Below are 20,053 nucleotides of genomic sequence, written 5' to 3' on the forward strand. Positions count from 1 at the left end.
AGGAATGCTTCTGGAAGGTCTGAGGGGTGGTTTTGTCTTCCCATCTCTCCTTAGAACTTGCTCCTTGCTGGTGTAGTTGGATAACACGATTTTTGCACAATATAAGCAGCTGGTTTTTCACCTGTGATCTGCTATTGTAGCACAGTAATTCCTGGGCTTTAGCAAAGTACTGAAGAATGCTGAATTCATACTGCAGTGGTCTTCTAAAGGTGTTCTGGTGGGGATTCACAAAAATTTGGAACTGTACTTTCTGTGAAGGGAGTGAAAGATGTGTGAGATGTACTGGTCAGCAAAAAAAATGCCTGGGCTCACAATGGTCTTCTGACCCCAAAAGTCTGCAAACCACAGGGCTAAGGTCACTTCTTTCCTCAGCTGTCTGGAGTCCTTCGTGGGTGTTTTCAGGTTTTTGAGGGTTGATTTGTTTGGGAGGGGTGTTAAGCAGGCATTTAACTCTTGCCTTCAATAAGTGCATATTTCATGAACATCATTGAAACGCTAATGATGTTTTCCCTTTGTGTTTCAATAACTATATTGAAGTCATTGGTCTTTAAGAAGAACGGCTATTTGTTAGTGATTTCATTAACTTATTTCATGTTTTATGTTTATTTCAGCTCTTTAGAGAAGTAAGAATAATGAAGATCTTAAATCATCCAAATATAGGTATCTTGTTTCTTTCACATAATTTCCGTCTCTGGAGAAGTTTTACCTTTTTCACTGTTAAGATTGTTGTGGCATGAGTTTAAAAGATTCTTTTGCACTGGAGTGTGAATGTACTGTAAAATAGCAGTAGTAAATGGTATTTCAGAACTCTGTGTTAAGAAAAACAAAATAAACTTTTTGGTCCCTTTGCACAGAACTGTTTTTTGCATAGCTAACTGATAAATTTTCTCTTTTTGAGTATAGTATTGATTTTTTTACTGAATTCAGGGTCTCATTAAAAATTAGCATATACACCAAAACCATGAAGTGGTCAAGAATTTTTTGAAGTTTATACCTTTAAATGATGTGGTATTGCTATGGGACTGTCAGCAGACTGACTGATAACTGATTTGTCACCACGTGTGTCAGTTCAGTGCACAAAAATGGCTATTGCCAATGCTCAGATCTGTGCATGTTCTGTTTAGTTATGTTCCTGTGTAACAGAAGCAAAGTATTGTTTCTTGAGAATGTTGTTCTGTATGAGCTGACCAAATGTGTTAACAGTATTTTCTACTTAGGAACATTAGACAGAAAGCTTCTTTAGAGTAAATAGTCTGATATTATCAAGTGACAAGCAAACAATTCGGGTATTTTTCTCTCACAGAATTCTGTGGGGGGTTAACATAATGCTTCTGCAGCTAGTTAACTGATGACTAAATGTCCTTCTTTTCTAGTGAAGCTATTTGAAGTCATTGAAACTGAAAAAACTCTCTATTTAATAATGGAATATGCAAGCGGTGGTAAGTACCTCTCTCCTGGAGTGACACGCATAAGCAAATTGCCAAGTGAGAGAAAGCACTTGTTTTCTTGAAAGTTTTGCTTTCTTTTTCAGCAAATATTTATGTCAAAGTAGTGTAAAATATTAAGCAAAATCTTTAATATTCACTGGGACTTGTTTGGTCAACATAAATAATAAATGTAACTTGTAAAACCAGCTTCTGAACTTACTGCAACTTAGTAACATTTGCTTTGTTTTCACAAATTAATTTGGAATCTTTTCTTGGCCACTGATCGTTCCTGCCCATAACAAATACTAACCTTCTCAATTTATTATATTAAGTTCTCAACCTCTGGTGTCCTGTTTTATGTAAAATACTTGGTAAAAACATGTTCAGAAGAAACATTTCTGTGTTTCTTTAACTGTTGATTTCAAAAGCATGAGCACTGCAACTTCTGTTTTTAGATGTTGATGACATCTTACATCTCTTAATCACAGGCCTTCTACTGTCAACAATTGTTAGGCTTAGCCTTGTGCCATTTTAGGAGAAACTTACATGCTCTTCCTGATTGCAGAGGGGATGGAAAAGTGCACATCGTTAAGTGTCAGATATTTTCACCAGAGCCAGAGCTAAGGTATTGAGGCTTAAATTACTCCTTGCTGGCTAGAACTTAATATCACTCAGCTTGTCAGTGTGACCCTTGAGCACCAGCATCTGGGAATCTCAAACAGTTGAGACCTTCCTTTAGTTTTAGGAAGGAGATAGATGTTTTTTCAGAGAAAATTAGCAATTCAGACTCTGACATTAGAGTATGTGAAGTTTAATCAATTGCTACAAATAAGGCAAGATTCTGTGCCCACCTGTGTTTTTTTCCAGCAGCTTCCTAAATGCTCAGCCAAGATTTGCCTAAACAGGAACAGAGTGGGTATTACACCATTAAAATGCTGACTAGTACAGGTGTTTGTAGAGACACCTCTGTGCTGTTTGATGGTTCTAAGCTTAAAAGTGAAGTCCTATTGCCATCTAGTGATTGGCTTCTAGGAGGTAGAAAGGCCAGTGGTTCTCTAAAGGAGGGAGGACCTTTCATAGAGTGATAGGGGAGAGATAAATACTGTACTGGTCTAAAAGGCCAAGAGCCCACCTTTAGATGTGCCATGCTGTGCAAGACAGGAATGGCTGGTAATCATAGTGACAGGCATCAGTTTCCTGTATTTTCTCTTTATCAAGGCAGAGGTCATCGTGATGCACATGAACTCTGGCTGCAGGATGAAAGACACTGTTGCTACAGCTGCAATGCTTCACATAAATTGGGGATAACTTTTTCCCTGAATTATGAAGAAGTGTTCAGGTTTGCTGCTTCAAGGTTTTTTTAAGGAAACAGCTGTGAAATACAGCTGAGAGAGTTATCCGAGTTGAGTATTAAAGAATACACTGCAGAGGGAAGACTATTTTATAGGAAGTCCTGGCATTCCCTCAGATGGCTCAGTTGTTGCTTTTCCTGCGGTGTGACTCCTTTTTTTATTGCAATTTGGTGGAGTTGCTTCTTTTAAAAAAATAAATATGATGTTATTCAGCTCTTCCCTTGCAAGGTGGCTGTCTACAAAACCGTGTTTCCTTGCTCAGTAGGGAATGTTTAAATATTTGAACCACTTCTGAGGTTTTTATGGTTGTTGCATACTAGTGAGGAATTTTTAAAACTGTGTTATTATTCTGTGTTTGTAGTTCCTATGTACTTGACTGTTGGTTTTTAGTAAAGAAAATCTCCCATGCTTTCACAAACATGTCAGTGTTTTATGGGCCAGTGGTCTGCACCTAAAGCTCAAACATTGTAGTCTGTATTGATGTGCTCTAAAATGACTGTATTGATTAAAGAGGAGAAAAACTGAAACACAGTAGATCTTCAGTAATCTCTAGTCATCCACAGCCATAAACAGTGGGCTTGTTCAGTGTATTTTATAGGTATGATCGTTATGTGAGGGATTATATCAATGTGTCCTGCTGTGCTCATTCTTCTGACCTTTCTTGTGGATATCTCCTCCAAGCCTAGGTTAAAGCCAAGGTTTCTGATTTTGTTTAGAGCCATTTTATACACGTGCACAAATTAAAATTTTACTGTTGGTATGATGGTTATTTACAGGTACCGTCAACTGTTCTCATACATGAAGCTTTTTTTTTTTCTGAAGCAAAAGAAACTCCTGTGAGAAAGTCTGTGAAGGGGTAGATGTCATCTTTGTTTACAAAACAGAAGTATGCTGCTCAGTTTCTATCCTAAGTAATTGGAAGGAAATGGTTTCCTTTGTGTATATCCAGTCACTCATTATTTTCTTGTAAAAGAGATGATGGTGTAGTAAATTGCACAGCAGTTGTGCCTTGTTCTCTTGAGCTGTCCTGTAATCATAAACTTGAAGTACAGTCATTCCAGTGAAGCTGCTGTGGGCAACTGCTGGAGAGGAATCTCTACATTCTGAAATTGGCATTAATGTATCTCGTTATTGAATTGTAGGGGAGGTGTTTGACTATCTGGTTGCACATGGAAGAATGAAGGAAAAAGAGGCTAGAGCTAAATTTAGACAGGTATGTATAACATTCCCATACATCAGCTTTCCCCTCACCCCTGTTTTTAATGCTGAAATGAGTAAAACAGCTGTCCTTTGCATTTGACTTACAGCAGTGTTCAGCATGTTGTGGGCCTGCAGCTCTGAGTAAGAAAAAACTGAGGTCACAGTAGTACTTTGAAGGAGTCAGTAGTCTGCTCAGTGGTACTGGTTTCCTTAGTGCTGAGTGCCAGGGTGTCCAGGAGTGCCAGAACACAGAGACTACTTGGTTTGGAAGTGTATTCCGTTCCAAAATACATTTCCTCTAGGTTGATTTCATATGTCCTTAGCTCAGCAGGTCTGTAACATTTTGGAAGCTGTTCAAATGTAACAGGCTACAAACAGGCCAGTTTCAAAATGCAGACAGTGCATGTGATAAGGATCCATTCACATCCATCTGCTTACATGAGAAGATCCTGTTTAATAGTTGTTCTAAAAAGTCACAGAAAAGTCATTCCTAGACTTGCTAGTTTGGCTTTATTTATGATGGATAAGTTAGCCCTGCCAAGATGTTGGAATTTCATTGATCTGTAAAAAGCATTTCCATTCTACAGTAAAGCAGTACTGAACATAGCCAGATATTTTTGCATAACTAATTTAAATCGAAATGTCTGCTCTTGTGACATACAGAGTTTCAGATCTGACCAGTCTGATACACTTGTTTTCTGCTCTTGTGCAGAAATTTATGAATGCCTATTCCCTTTGATCACTGGATAGCCTAGATAATGTTGTGGAAAATAATAAATGTCAAAATCATGCTCCAGCTTAGTGACACTTCAAAATAACAAGTAGGGACAAGAGTGGTTTTTTGAATGGTATGTAGGGGTTTTAAACTGCTGGATTATGGCAGTGATGTGTCAGTCAGTTTCCATGTTGGAAGGGGAGGCTCTGACAGTTCCACTTCTTAAGCACACTCATAATAAAAAAAATTTGATATAAGATATGAGACTTCCAGGAACTAAATTAATAACTTTCCTTTGTTTTCTCTCATCTCTTTAAGTCTTGTATTTACCCTTTTTAATCTTTTGGGGGGAAAAACCCACGCCAAAACCACCACCACCAAGCAAACAAAACAACCCAAAAGCAGCTGCAGGCTTCATATCCCCAGAAGTCACTTGTGATTACTGGAGTTATGCAGCTTGATAGTAGAGAAGATTTTTCTTACTCTTCAGCAAAGTCTTACATGTCTTTTTAAAGCTGCTTCCTTCACTTTCATATTCTGGTAGGTAGAGAGCTTTCCTTTGTGATTGAAGGTTTCTGGTTTATGCTTCTGTGTTGTGTTGGAGTAGAAGTGGTGGGATGTGGAACAGTCGTTCCCACTTCAGCCATCTCTTCTAAATCCCAGGCTGTTGCCTTTGTAATGTCACTTGAAGAGCTTCAGAGTAACTTGAGAGGATTGACTGTTCTCTCTCAGATGTCAATATTGAAAACTTCTGCTGATACAGTCTCTGCTCTCAGTCCACAATTTCTTTTATCAGGAACTACATGGAAAAAGATCTTGCAGTAACTACATTGAAATTGCACGTTTCTTCAATTAATACCTATTTTTTTCTAACAGTTTAACTCTCCTTTAAGTGAAAACTTACAGAAACAGGTCAAACATGTTTTACAGGTACACTTAGTGCTTAATTTTATGGGATAATGTGGGTAGTACAGGATATATGTAGCTTCATTTTCAAAGAGAAATGTGGCGGAAAAGAATCTAAAAGGGAATTACCTGCTGAGCTGGTTATTTGACCCATCAAGAACTGGGTTTATGTACTCTCAGCTTGATGATTTTTTGAGTTGGTTTGTTGGGGGTTTTTTTTGTATTTCAGTAGAATAAGTGCTGTTTATAAAGATACATAGATGGCCTCACTTGTACGCACTGGAGTACACTTTTCAGTTTTTTCTTGCGAGTCTCCTGGTGCAGACAGCTGTGCTCTGTCCTCCCCCAACAGCTGACTTCCTGGCTGCTGAGCTCAAGCAGTTTTAGAGGACCTTGATTTCAAAGAAGGGAGGTTCTTGAAAGCTTCAAAAGCCTTAGTTCCTGGGAAAAAAGAGAGAACCCTAGAAATAAGCAGAGGAGAGAAACTGTAGCACAAGTTGATTGGGCTTTTCTAGAGAGAAGAGCATGCGTGCTGGACGAAAGTCAGGTAACTTTGATCAGAGCTTGGCATTTTATAGATGCTAAAGCTCAGGCTGAGGGACAGTGTCAAAGGAAACAAGGAAACTAGATCTTGCTGGGTTCACAGGTCATAAAACTGTTCATTTCACCTTGCTGTAGTCCCAGAATAGCTTTGTATTGCTTTTGGCCATTGTTGGAGGAAGAATACACTCTGCAGACCTTTTATCTGATGTAGTGCAGCTGTTCTCTGTTAGATAGAGACTTATGACATAATAGTCTCTTTTTTTAAAATTCGTTAACTGTTTTAGCAGACAGTGGCTCTTTCTAAACTGAAAAACAGTTGTGCCATGGTATTGAGATTAATTCTTACAATAGGTTGTATTATATCTTGTTTTCAGATCATGTTTCTTCTTTCAGTAGATGTGATTTCTGGGTCAAACACTTGTGTTTTGTCTGAGGAGACACTTCCTTTCTAGCAGGCAAAGAGCAGAATTCAGTAATTCTCCCTTCTTTGCTTGTTAAAAATAAAAAGGAACTATTTTTTAGTCCATTTTGTTACACATATGTAAGGTGTTTAGCCAGAAAATAGAATGTAAAAGACAGTAATCATATTATTCCAGTTGCACTTGACAAGGAACACAGGAGAAGGTACAAAGTCTAAAAATACGATGATGCTATACAGTTCTCCATTTCAAACTCCTTTTGTGTAGCCATGTGTGAGAAATTCCAATTGAGAATGTTTTGCATTCGTAATGTCACCTTGTTCATCTTCTCCGTTACAGGCTTCCAAGGAGTTCTGGTTCAGTCTCACCCTTTTTCCACAGAAAAATATGATGTAGAGCAGCAAGTCTTAAATTTGTATATATTAAGTCTTTCTCCTTTCTGCAAGCCATGAGATCTGGCCTTCTTCAGTCTTCTCACTGTTTCCCTACTGAAGCAGTTTAGAATTCTAATGCCAATAGATGTTAGGACAGATCTTGGAAAATTAAAAAATCCACAAACTACATCTTATTGGTGTGTTGCAGCAAAGCAACAGAATGCTCCTGGCAGTGTGAAAGGGGCCTTGAGAGGTAATTTAGCTATCCTTTTGTAATTTAATCCTTATAGAGAATGGTTCTTCTGCCTAGAGAGCTTCTTCTTCAAAACTTACATTTATACAGATTTTTAAAATCACTCTTTAGAAAAGTATTTCAGTGCTCCAATTGTTACTTCTAGCAAAAAGCTCTGATGCTTTTTCCTCTCTTCTCCTTACCTGCCAAGCATCAGAAAATTCCTCGCACAAGAAGGTTAGGAGTGAGGGAGCTGTCAATGGAAACAGTGATGGAAGGTGGAATACAAGGGTTTCAGTCTGGTGCAGCCATGCTTTGTGCTATTTTTCATTCAGTTGTGACTGTTGTTCTTCAGTTATTAATGTCCTACACATAGCATTATTTCCCTTCATGTGGATTGGGCTCACTTCTGTGCCATCCTGTTGCAATGCAGAGGAGTTCAAAAGCATCTCCAAAGGAAGCTACTGATTGATCATCTGCTCAACCTCCGCTCTTAGGCAGTCACAATAAAGCAGTTCAGGAGTGAATGATAATAGTGCTGTGTCTCTGCAAACCTGAATAAAGCGTGAGGTGTTTGTCATGCTGTCAGCATTGGAAGCCCCTGCAGAGTGAGCTTGTGACTGGCACTGAGGTAATGGTAGCAGAGAGAAAAGGAAGGGAAACCAAAAGGATGGGACAAGTGGTGGCATGGGAGCACTTTGGCAGTTTCAGCAACTGTAAAAAGCTGAACTTGGAGTCTGAAAGAGAGAACCAGTACAGAAAGGAACAAGCAAAACCAGAATGAAGGCGTAGGGAATGGAATAGTACCTCAACTTTCCATAGTCTGCATGGTTTCTAAGGTGGCATTTTGCATGTGAGTGATTCAGTAATACAGGATGCAAAGATCACTTTGGTGCTTATGTTTCAAATACAAAATTTACTGCTGCATCAGTTATTTGACCTACCAAGAACCTACCAATAACTTTCACATGCTGTAAATAGAGGGAGAGAACCCTTGCTCCTTACCAATACAGGAGGATCCTTACACTAAACTGGTGGTCTGATCATGAGTTATTCTTGTAACAGTAATGCTGCCTCATTTTTCTGCCAGGGAAGTCTTCTTATGCTTGAATGAAGACTGAAAATACATTTATTTAAATGTAGTTACCATTTGTATGTGCAGTTCCACTTATTTTAAGTGCCTCAATTCTGACCATGCATGCATGACAAAATGCATTTGACTGCATTTGTGATCATGTAAGAATAATACTTTATCCAGCTTTTCCATACATGGGAAGTTCTGCAGCAATGCTTATGACTCTAAGAAGCAATGTACTAGGACACTGCACTGTGTAAATAGCTTATAAGGTTTGCTATGTGAAGCAGGAAAAACTTTACGATATTTTGAAATTATGATAGAAGAAATTATTCCGTTACACTGGAGAGATATAAGAGAGTTTTTCCACTGAGCTTGCTATGGTATAGAAAATACACTAAACCGTATGCACTTAGACAGCAGATCTCTGTCAGATGCACAGTTGCTTCTCATTGCATAAGTTTTGACAAACAGCCTCTTTCCCAGTAGTTTCTCAAGTAACTAAAGCCAATTTCTTACCCTTTTCTCTCTGGCATGGCATGAAAAAATCACCTTTGGAGAGGGCCTGGAAAACCTCAGTCCAGGAGGAAAGCTTTTATAGTTGTATACAGTATTGGAATGGAAATACTTCAGTAACCTTTCTGAAAGTCATTGCTTCTGCTGGTCTATAATTAGCCACACAGGAAAAACAAAATCCTTGTTCAAGTATAGGAGAAACCAAATAGATCAAATAACATCGAAGTTATTCAGCAGCTTTTTCCCAAATATGCTGGTCACTGTAGGAATTGGTTATGTAGCTCTGACTGGAAAACTTCATGTCAACTTCAGTAATAAATGTTGAAATCTTTGATTAAAGCTCCTGCTTCTTTGAGATGTCACTTACATAATTTGGCTTGTTTTCTATCCAGATAGTATCTGCAGTGCAGTATTGTCATCAAAAGCATATTGTTCATAGAGATCTCAAGGTGAGTAGGAAAAAGTATGTGCAGTGTATGTGTGTCAGCTCTGTACCTGTGGGTGTGATCTTTATTGTGTATAAAATACAGTTTATACTCAGCTTTCTGATTTATTTTTTACATATGTTATAGCAAGTTTTGAGAAATATTTCCAGCTTAGAACCATTTTAAATAAAAGGAAGAGGATTTATAAGGCTTTTAAATGCAAACATTTAATGTCTGCTGAAAGATAGCCTCTCACCCAGTGGTCACATTAAGATCTGATGCAGATCTGATGTTAGCTGAGAAATCTTTTTTTTTTTAAAGTAGTAATTTTATAGAGATATGACAAGAGTTGATGTTGAACAGGGTGAATTACCAGTAGTGATGATGAAACTGAAGTATGGCTTCTTTGTAGCTTGACATGAAACAGCATATCTCTTCTTTAAACTGTGCCTTTTATATTAATAGTATTGCTACATAATCTGTTCAACCTGTCATAGCATTGTAACTTAAAAAAGCAAAAAGCAATACCACCACCAAAAAAAAGGAACACGTGAAAACAGTTTAAAGGTTATGTTTATTACCAAACTACTGCAAGAATACCACATGCTGTCAAGTATGGATTGTGAGACTATATCTTATTTTCATCTGAATAGATCAAAATGTAAGATGCATTTCTGTGGAGAAAACAAATAGATGGTAAGAAGTTTTCAGGTAGTATAACAGCTCCCATAGTCTGAAGCCATTGTTCAGAGATTTTTAAAACAGGATATGCTAATGATTGACTAAAGCACACTTAAAGACCTGGCAAGGCATGGAATGTTAACAGGCATTTCAGCTTCTTGCCTTTTAAGAATGAGTAAAACCAACCAATAGCATTCTAAATTATTTTATTAATCTTACAAAGCATTCTTTCTCTTCCAGGCTGAAAATCTATTGCTAGATGCAGATATGAACATTAAAATAGCTGACTTTGGTTTTAGCAATGAGTTTACAGTCGGAAATAAACTGGACACCTTTTGTGGCAGCCCACCATATGCTGCTCCAGAGCTCTTTCAAGGGAAGAAATATGATGGACCTGAAGTAGATGTTTGGAGTTTAGGTGTTATTCTTTATACTCTCGTGAGTGGATCTCTTCCCTTTGATGGACAGAACTTAAAGGTAGCTTTTTTTAGAATATATGTTCATCTAATATTTTATCTAATATTTTAAGTGACTTGCTGCTTACAATTTACTGTCCGTTCTTGTTCTGTTACCAAGGAACTTAGAGAAAGAGTGCTAAGGGGAAAATACAGGATTCCTTTCTACATGTCTACAGACTGTGAAAACCTCCTCAAACGTTTCCTGGTGCTAAACCCAACAAAAAGAGGCACTCTAGAGGTAATGGCACAAATAAGGTGCATCACAAAGCAAGACTTGGTATTTTGCAAACTGCATTTTTGAGCTGTAACTTATTATTGCCAAACTGTTCCTATGCATAATTGGAGTGGGCTCTGGAGGTGGGATTGTTGACAAAAACACATGACTCTTTTTAAAGATATTGTTTACTGGGGTTGTAACACACCTGACTCCAGTTACTTTCAAAATCAACGTGTCGCTACACTTTCTATGTCACATAACTTTTCTTGGTGGTTAGCTTGTGGATTCCTGCATTAATGGATGATCCACCACATTGTTTTCCACGTTTTCAGTTGTGAACTGGAGGTACTGGCTGCTGTAGTTGCCTTTTGCCTGCCTTTTATACCATCATGGAGGAGAAAAGGCCAAAACAGGGCTTCCTTGGACTTCTGTTGGTGGAGCTCGGAATTCCAAGACATGTCGAAGTTGTCACACTGCTCCTGGTCTGCGTTGCAGGCTTTTGGCCCTCAGCTGTGAGCTGGAATACAGCTGACTGGGGAGCAGCCTGGCTTGATGTGTGTAGTTGGTTCTCCTCACTGGAGCAAAGCAAAACTGAATAAGTGCTGGGAATGTTCTGGAACATGAAAACTAGGAAAGACCTTAGTGTTTGTTAGATAGAGAAGCTGTTCTTCCCACAGCTTGTTTTCTTTGCTGGTAAGTGTACTGTACTAACAAAACCTTTTTTTTCATAGCAAATTATGAAGGACAGGTGGATCAATGCAGGGCATGAGGAGGATGAACTTAAACCTTTTGTTGAACCAGAACTAGACATCTCGGACCAGAAAAGAATAGGTAAGTGAGTACTTTCCAGAGTATGATACAATTTGCATGATGTGGGAGGGGCTTTTTTCCTCCACCACCACTCTGTATTTGTTTGCCATTTGGAAAAAGTAACCAATCCTTTAAAACTGATACTTGATCAGGTTTATGTTCTCAAAATTAATAATTCTGTTTTAATTCTTTAAATGTTCCATCCTTTCTCTTGAACACTCAGCCAGCTGGAACATCAGAATTTCTGTTTACTTACAGAATGTCTGTTTGGTTTTAGATATTATGGTAGGAATGGGATATTCTCAAGAAGAAATTCAGGAATCCCTTAGTAAAATGAAGTATGATGAAATCACAGCTACATACTTACTGCTAGGAAGGAAGTCATCAGAGGTAAGTACCATTCTTAAAACTGCAAAGAAGCAAATCAGAAGGTGTCCTTAGCAAATTTAGAAGCAAAAATTAAGTCAGTTACTATAGGCATTGCATTCCTGCACAAAAATCCATTGCACTTAAAGTCATGTTGTTCTAGTCATCAGCAGTCCAAGTGATGCAGATTTGTTCTCACATGATTTTAAGCGAGTAAAGTCTTGCCTTTAGGCCCTCCAGAACTGCCCTGTTTGCTCAGCAGTTACTCCTCTGAAGAATTTTGTATGCAGTTACTGTCCTGGCAAGTCTAGGAGCTCAAGTGTGAATGTGCCAGCTGTAACTATTTTAAGAGAACCAAGGAGCAGGACTGACCAACCTGAAAAAGTTCTTGCATTGTAGATTACCTTTCCATATGCTGCTGAGAGGGCTCAGCATCAGTAAGCTGGTCTTGGTTCCTCTGCTGGAGGAGTTGGTGTGGTGGCCTCTACAAAGTGTATCGTCTCTTTGTGTTAAAACCTTGGAGATTTTAGGAATCTGAGGGGAGAGTTCTGAAAGGACAAATGGATTTTCTTTACTGATTATCCTTTGAGGAGCTGCAAATTCCACTGAGTTTTACCTAAGACAGTTGTACAACCTCAAAGAAGGTGGGACCTCTTAAGCAACTGCCCATGCCATCACTAATTTCCCATGTAGCAGAGCCATCTTCCACCTCCCTGTTCCTGCTCCCAGAATGTGGTGGATGTTTTAATTTGTTTTGTCTGAACTCCTTGTTTTAATACTCTCGTTTGTATTGTAGTTGGATGCAAGTGATTCAAGCTCCAGCAGCAATCTTTCACTTGCCAAAGTTAGGCCAAGTAGTGATCTTAATAATAGCACTGGACAATCTCCTCATCACAAAGTTCAGAGAAGCATATCTTCTAGCCAGAAACAGCGGCGGTACAGTGATCACGGTGAGCATTTCTCATTTTCAGTGTTGCAGAGTACAGTGACTTCCAGTTCTGCTTGGTTTCTGGATTTGTCTCCATCCCCCAAGTGTAAGGAGGGTGACAACAGCGTGGTTCACAGCATGGTGGTTAAATATTTTAGTGAATAACTGATTTTTTAATTGGTTTTATTATAAAGCCTTCAAAAGAGCTTTTAGAGGAATGCTGAATACACCAACTTAATTCTCTTGTTCTGCCTTGTGTTGTCCCTTACATTCCTGACTGTGCTGGCAAAGTCTTGTTTCACAAATTGAAGAGAATGTTGCAACCCCTTTTTCATGAAAAGCACAGCACTCCTCCCCCATGCTCTTGTATGTCTGTTCAGCTTTTGTTTTCTTTTGACACTAATAGGTCAGCTTGTGTCTAAAACTTGAAGAAATAATCAGTTTGCCAATATTTCTGGTTTCCTGTTTCCTGAGGGTAGTGTCACTTGGTTGTCCTGCAGGAATTCAATTTCTAAAGAACAAAGACTCTGACAAACTTACAACTCTTCTGCTTAATGAGAGTGCAATATAGTAGATTAGGATTTTTTAAATGTCTTAAACATCCTCCTGCTCAGACACTTAACTCATGAAAGGAATCACCATTTAGGCCTACATTGAAATACCTCGAGTGCATTCAGAGGTTGCTTTCCTTGGGGAGTCTTCTGGGATGCTAATTACTGGGGGTTTTGATACTTTTAAAACATGTTTTAGCTATGTATTATATATTTATATGTTTATGTATTTATATGTATTTTTTTGTCTGTGTATATACATACACTTTTTGATTAATTCTTATTAAAACATTTCACTAAGAAGTTGATATAACTTGATGTATCCTCTTCAGAGGTGTGAGATGTCAAGAAACACAATCCTGACACCACCCACAGGCTTTACCCAGTGTCCAGGAACCTGTTAAAGCAAGAGGGAGCTTGGCACTGTTGAAGGAGCTTCCTCATTCTCAGGTGTCAGGAGCAGTTGTCTGTTCCTGCACACGTGGGGAGGGTGGTGGGGAACCACTGCCACTTCTGGCTGTTGGAGGAGCACAGACCAACAGCCATCAGTGCTGCTGGTGCTCCAGGGTTGTGTCACAAGGTGCCTGTCTCAGGAAATTGGCTTGAAGAGTGTATTGTGCTAATGGGGGATAGCGTGGTTTGAATGAGTCTGTTACTTGTTAAGTGTCTAGGATGACTCCGAAGGGTTTTCCTAGCAAGCCAAACTAGAAACCTTCATGAAATTAATGAAACTTTCATGGAAATCAAGTAGTATCTTCACCTTGCAAGGTTTTTGTTTTTCACAGTATTTTACTGTCTCCTGAAATACATCTATTTCAATAATTTTATTATCTTTTTGAAACTCCGATTCTCAGTGTTAACTGTGTTGTTTCATGTGTGAATATATTTCCATTGTGGTGGAAAATAGTTACTGAACTTCTGAGAAGAAAAATCCTTTTCCTGTTTCTTTTGTTTGTTTTTTAAGCTGGACCATCCATCCCCTCAGTAGTGGCATATCCCAAAAGAAGCCAGACTAGCACTACAGACAGTGACCTCAAAGAGGAAGGAATTCAGTCAAGAAAATCCAGCAGTAGTGCTGTTGCAGGAAGAGGAATTGCACCAGCTAGCCCAATGCTTGGAAATGCCAGCAATCCCAATAAGGCTGATATTCCTGAACGTAAGAAAAGTTCAGCTGTCCCTAGTGTAAGTAGAAACGTTTATTTATCAAAACCATGAATTTTTTTGAGGAGTTAAAAAGTGTTAAACCTGTGATTTATCAGTGGTGCTGATACTACCTGTCATTTATCAAGAGTAAATGTAGGTATTTTCTCCCTTGCAATGTCAGCTATTCAAGTTACCTCCTAACAGTCTTGAAGTAGTCAGTATTCATAATTAGCATTAGTAGCTCTTAGTAAACAGACATATTTTGGGTATTTAAAAAAGTAAACAAAAAAAAAGGTAGTTACATTACTCCTGATATCACCAACTACTCCTTTTTGGCCTCTGTACAAAAGAATGAAACCTCTATTTTTGTTATCCTCCTTTATAGTTTCATGTGTATAAGGAGCCACCTAATCTTTGTCCTCAAACATGCTATTTTAAGTCGTAGTTATGTTGTTAAGATTATCAAAGAAATGTAGTTCTAAAAACTCTTCAAAGGTATATTTCAGCCTGTATTCAAAAGCAGTGTGCCTGGCTTTTGTCCTTGTGGGCTTCCCCCATCTGCCTCTAAACCACAACAACAACAAGAAAAATATACAAAGGAGCAAAAGTAGGTAATATACATGGTTTAGCAATAGGCAGTGTGCCAAAAGAAAATCCTTTGTTCAGTTTGGATTTAAATGTGTTCTCTGTGGTCCCTCCCTCAAAGACACAGTTGGAAATATGTTTTCAGATAATAATAATTCAGTCTTGCAACATTTAATTTCTAAAACTTTGGGATTTTGTATTGGAAAAAATCCTTCTTTTCAGAATAAAAAAATTCTCAGTCCTTTATTCAACTTGTTCAACTTGCAACAGAGTGATTTTTTTTTTTTTTTAACTTATCCCACAGAGCTGTCATATTTATTTGGTTGTAATACTCAGCAGCATTACTTACAACAAATGAGACAGAACTTCCTGAGCTGCAGCTTTTTGACAGTCTGAAGCAAAAGAAGTGAAATGGCACGTGTTTTACTTTATTGGCCCTCTATTGTCAGTTGGCTCAGTGGCTAGTAGTGACTTGGCTCAAGGATATCAGCCCAAGAGTTTCCTTAGAAAAACACATCTTCCACTGTAGCAGCTGTTATTCATAAATGTGGGCAAGAACTCAGGATTTTGGAGGATCCTTTATTGATTTTTGTGGTCCCCCACACTTTCCCTTTGTTCTTATCAGTCCAAAAACCGTTCAGATTTGGTTTTTTCTTACATGACAGTTCTTAGCTGTTGAATCTCAAAATGGTAGGATAATCAAATCAGTTTTGTCCTACATTGGACTTCACTTGGTATTGTACGGTGCCTTATTCAAAAGATTTGTGTCACAGTTACAACATACTTTACATTCAGTATCTTTTCATCTGCTGTTCTATGCCACTCCCAAATACTGGGGATTTATTCCAGTAGGTTTATTCCAAATTCCTTACTACTGTACCTGAAATAAAATTTCAGCTCATAACCATATGATGCTGCCCTGACTCAGTGTGCAGCTGATCCAGCTGATCTTTTACAAGCAGTGATACCAGGTGGTGAACATGAAATCAGACTTAATGTTGTCACTCAATAATTAGTGTTTAAAATTGTCTCTGTTTATAGCTCTTCACACCAGACAGTACAAACTCTTCTTTTTTCTTTCCTTTTTTTTCCCCCCTGCTAAAGATGAGTCTTTGGCTTTCTGGTTGTTGGGGGTGAAGGGAAGCACTGACTTTTCACTCATTTTCTACAACTGAGTAGGGAATTCTATTTCTTACAGTGTTGGCATGCATCTAGAAGGAAAAAAAATTATTGGAGTTACCATATTGCCCTGAGGTTGAAAAAAGTTTGAGGTGAAGAGAGTTTCTGTTTTACTGAGCACTGAAGTCCTAAAATCTGTAATATGACGAAAAAACACTGAAGAGATGGAAAAATACCCTATAAAAACAATTATTATTTTGACAGAACAGCAAAAGCAGTAGAACCAGTCCTTGTTGGAGACCCTCAGTCAGTTGCATGCCACTCTTATTAAATAACAAAGCTTATAAGCCTGCACTTAAGGATGAGAGTTGTGCTTGTAGAGCATATAGCTAAGTCTGGGACTGGAGGGAGGGGCTCCAAGCTGTACTTCTAAAGTTGACAGAGTGTTTAAACTCTTGTAAACCAAATAATTCTGCAAGCTGAACAAATACACATCCGAAATCTTCAAGCTATTTGGGCAAATACTAAATTAATAATGAAAAGCTGCTACAGATGTTGGATAGTTAGCAGGAACTGGTATATCTGTGTTTTAATAATTCCTTGTTTATTTCCTAGAGCTTTGGGTTTTTTCTCAATGTTGTAATAAAGCTGCCCCAGAACCCTAGAACAGCTTTAAGAAAACTGGAAGAGGATAATAGGTGGTACATTTGAAAAATCATCCAGGACCAAATACTGTACTAGTGCTCTTAAGTAAATAGATTGGTTCACTATTCCAAGTCAGAAGCTTTTTTTGAAAGTTTTTCATCAGTCCTTGCCTTGATGTCTCTTAATGGGAAAATAGCCTGCCTGAGCAGAGCACACAGGACTCTCTCTAGGAAAAGAGGAGGGTGCTGTAACACAAATACATCATCTGTGCTGTGACTGGGCCTTGTGCATGTGCTCACAAGTCCCAACATGTGCTTTTGCTGTGTCAGCTTCCCCTGCAAAGAAGGCAGACGATGCCATGAGGATGAACTTAGGCAGCTAACCCTGACCCTAGGGGTTGTCATTCCATCAGGGAGTGGGGTGCTGTTGACACCAGTTTCCGGTGCTGTGCACCTGTGCTGTTTAGTCATGTCCAGAGATTAACAGTCTGGGGATTGGCTGAACAAAAAAGTCACAGCTGAAGAGCTTCTTGATGAATCGTGAAAGGTCATACACTAGAAAGTGTAAAGGCCCCAGTACCAAGACTATTCTTGCTAAAACTGAAATTTGAAACCTTGAAATGCTTAAATCTCTTCTGATCTCTGAAATCTGAGCCAAACAGGAAAAATTGTATACTGATGTTTCCATCTTTGCATTTCAGAATGAGCTGGGAAAGCATGTCCTTGCAGTCCTCTAATTTCAGATATTAATACCAAAACTTGTCCACTCCCAAACCTGAAAATGCATAGTCATAAAAGTCTGGTCCAGCACAAAGATTGCAGTCTTGTCTTTCCAGATGTGCAACATGACAATACATTGTAATGTTGTCGTGTCTTCTCAAGGGAAACCGGTATTTCATGTTCAAAGGGAGCAGATGGAAAGAAGGAAGCCTCTGATTATTGTGCTTATTTCCCACCAGAAGACCAGTGTTGGATATTTTAGGTGCTTCATCCTCTAGTATGTTCAGAACATAGAACAAAATGATCTGCAGATACTAATAGGCAATATTTCACTGTACCATTGGTTTTTGAGGCTTCCACGAAGTGTCCTGCACAGTGTAACCTCCCAAGAGCAGACAAACAAAACCTTGCCTTAGGTGCACAGCTTTCATTGCTGGCAGGCTTAATAAAGAGAGGGGAGTTTGCACAGTGATAAATGTCAGGGGAAAGCAGAAGAATCAGTGGTGGTGTTTTTTTAAATAAATAAACATATATGAAGACAAGGGATGTACAAGGAATAAAGTACAAGGAAGGAGCCAGGAAAACTTCTGCTGATGCTTGGCACATGCCTATCCCTAAGGAATATCCAGTGAATAATACTTGAGAACCCTTCAGACAGCTGCATGCATCTTACAATTTAATTAATTGTTCTGCTGATCTGAAATACTCTTTGTCTTTGTACTTTTTAACACCAGGAGGTTGTGCACTTCACTGTTGCATTTTAATTTGTACATTTGTGTAACAAGATGTGTAACAAACAGGTCAGCAGTCTCTTAGACAAGATGGTTAAATATGCAACTCTAGGAATGTGTTGCATGAGACTCCCTAGACAGCAGATATTTTGCCTTAAGGCACTGGAGGAGCTTTTGCCAGTTATTTTGAGAATACTCCACTTTAACAGTTTTATTTCAGGTTTGGAAACAAAAAAGGTTTGGCTACTCTGCTTTTGTGCTTGAACTAGTTTTTCCTTTCTTTTTTTTTAATCCTTCTTGCCATGACTCTCTCCTGTGACCGTTTATGCGAAACCTTTTCTTAATGCTATTTTTAAAATCCGCTGAGTTTCCCCTGTCCGTCATAGCATAATTCTTCAAAGAACTCCACAAGGTTAGTTGAGCATGAAGTCCCCTGCCTGATTCTTAGTGGCCCTCCTTACTCAACATGTGCTTATCCAGGTGCTGACCAGTCATTCCCTTAAGCTGGCCTCCTTCAAGACTTTCCCCAGCAGTGATGTTTGAAGTTAATAGCCTTTTTTGCTTCCTGCTTTGCCCTGTGATCCTTTTCTTTAAAGAAAACTTTTAAAGGTTTTTTTCCACTTTTCCAACCATTTGCAGTTTCCTGTGTTTCGTTCTTGGGGTGGGGAGAAAAAAAAATACAAAGGCTTGCCAGCTTCCTCTACAACCTGGGGGTGCATGTTTGTCTGGACCACCATGCTTTTCCTACAGTAATTGCATCTAACTTTTTATAATTCTGTTATCTGTGAATTACCTATAGCTTCTCAGTCGTTCCTGGAAAATTGACCGCCAACTTGGGCATATCTCCACCCTCTTTCTCTGTAAAGACAGAGGCAAAGTAATTCTATTTTTTTTCTCCCCTCTAAAGTAAGGTCTGTAGTTTAAGTTCCCCTGGTTCTCTTGTCCTCAATGTATTATGCTTGTATTTAAATGTGTATTTTAAAAAATGTCTTACTAAAATTCTCTGCAATTTGTCTCTTATTCTTCCTTGTTTTTAAAACTTGTCTAGTGTTTCATAGTATCTTAATATTTAAAAGTCCATGTTTACCTTCCCACTGAATTTTACCACATTTGTTTGTTAAGTCTTTGCTTTTCCTATCTTGTTTAAGGGTATGATTTTAACTTAAAGGAAAATTCTCCAAGCTACAAGTGGTAAAGTATTTCAAAAATAGGCTATAAAGACACAGGCTATCCAGATGAGGAAGAATGCTATATATACTGAGAATTTGTAATTCAGAACTTTTGTAATAAAAACTTTAAGGAATATTAATTTTGAGCCATCAATATGAAATATAAGAACAACTTGTTAGAATTATTTTTTTATGATTGCATTATTCCTTAAAGATACTAGATGGAGTTTGTATATTAAGTTATTTAATTGTTGTAAGTTTTAGAACTGTGTAAAACTAGCAGTAAGTAAAAAGCCTTCAATTATATGCAGACTTAACCTCGGAAAAGCCTTTTGTGGAGAATAACAAGCCTATGTTTTTTAATTGTAGAATAATACTACCCCTGGAGCAATGACACGGCGCAACACATATGTTTGTAGTGAAAGAACCACTGCTGATAGGCATTCAGTGATACAAAATGGCAAGGAGAACAGGTATATGAAATATCTTCCTATGGTGTATGTCCCTTGTCTTCACCTTTCCAAAAAATTGTAATGCCTAATTTAAAAGTAAATGATATTCTAATGTAATTCTTAATGAAAGGTGAGTACAGATCTTTGGTTATGGAGTACTTGTAAGTATATCGGAGTTGGGGATTTTTTCCTATATTGAATTTTATATTCTATGCTTAGAATGTAAAAGGAAGTTTCTAATTTCTGGTTAAATACATGAAAAATTTGTAGCAGCCTTCATCTTAAATCTGTTGTG

At 38.2% G+C, this 20,053-nt stretch overlaps 1 protein-coding gene across 16 annotated transcripts in view; it reads left to right on the top strand.

Annotated features, from left to right (window-relative positions):
* Positions 1 to 20,053, top strand: part of MARK3 (microtubule affinity regulating kinase 3) — a 54,407-nt gene that overhangs the window by 17,196 nt on the left and 17,158 nt on the right. For 9 of the 16 annotated variants that reach the window (XM_017729114.1, XM_017729116.1, XM_017729120.1 and 6 more), the window contains 11 exons: positions 612 to 660; positions 1,374 to 1,439; positions 3,922 to 3,992; positions 9,152 to 9,208; positions 10,106 to 10,342; positions 10,442 to 10,561; positions 11,272 to 11,371; positions 11,628 to 11,740; positions 12,513 to 12,666; positions 14,160 to 14,377; positions 19,676 to 19,779. In XM_017729114.1, coding sequence (XP_017584603.1) covers positions 633 to 660; positions 1,374 to 1,439; positions 3,922 to 3,992; positions 9,152 to 9,208; positions 10,106 to 10,342; positions 10,442 to 10,561; positions 11,272 to 11,371; positions 11,628 to 11,740; positions 12,513 to 12,666; positions 14,160 to 14,377; positions 19,676 to 19,779 — 1,268 coding nt within the window. In that variant the 5' untranslated portion in view covers positions 612 to 632. Of the gene's footprint in view, positions 1 to 611; positions 661 to 1,373; positions 1,440 to 3,921; positions 3,993 to 9,151; positions 9,209 to 10,105; positions 10,343 to 10,441; positions 10,562 to 11,271; positions 11,372 to 11,627; positions 11,741 to 12,512; positions 12,667 to 14,159; positions 14,378 to 18,936; positions 19,015 to 19,675; positions 19,780 to 20,053 lie in introns of all 16 variants that reach the window. The other 7 variants (XM_017729110.1, XM_017729111.1, XM_017729112.1 and 4 more) reach the window with 1 other exon arrangement.

The sequence above is a fragment of the Corvus brachyrhynchos genome, unplaced genomic scaffold (genome assembly GCF_000691975.1).
Source record: "Corvus brachyrhynchos isolate BGI_N302 unplaced genomic scaffold, ASM69197v1 scaffold1, whole genome shotgun sequence".
In the NCBI taxonomy this organism is placed as follows: domain Eukaryota; kingdom Metazoa; phylum Chordata; class Aves; order Passeriformes; family Corvidae; genus Corvus; species Corvus brachyrhynchos.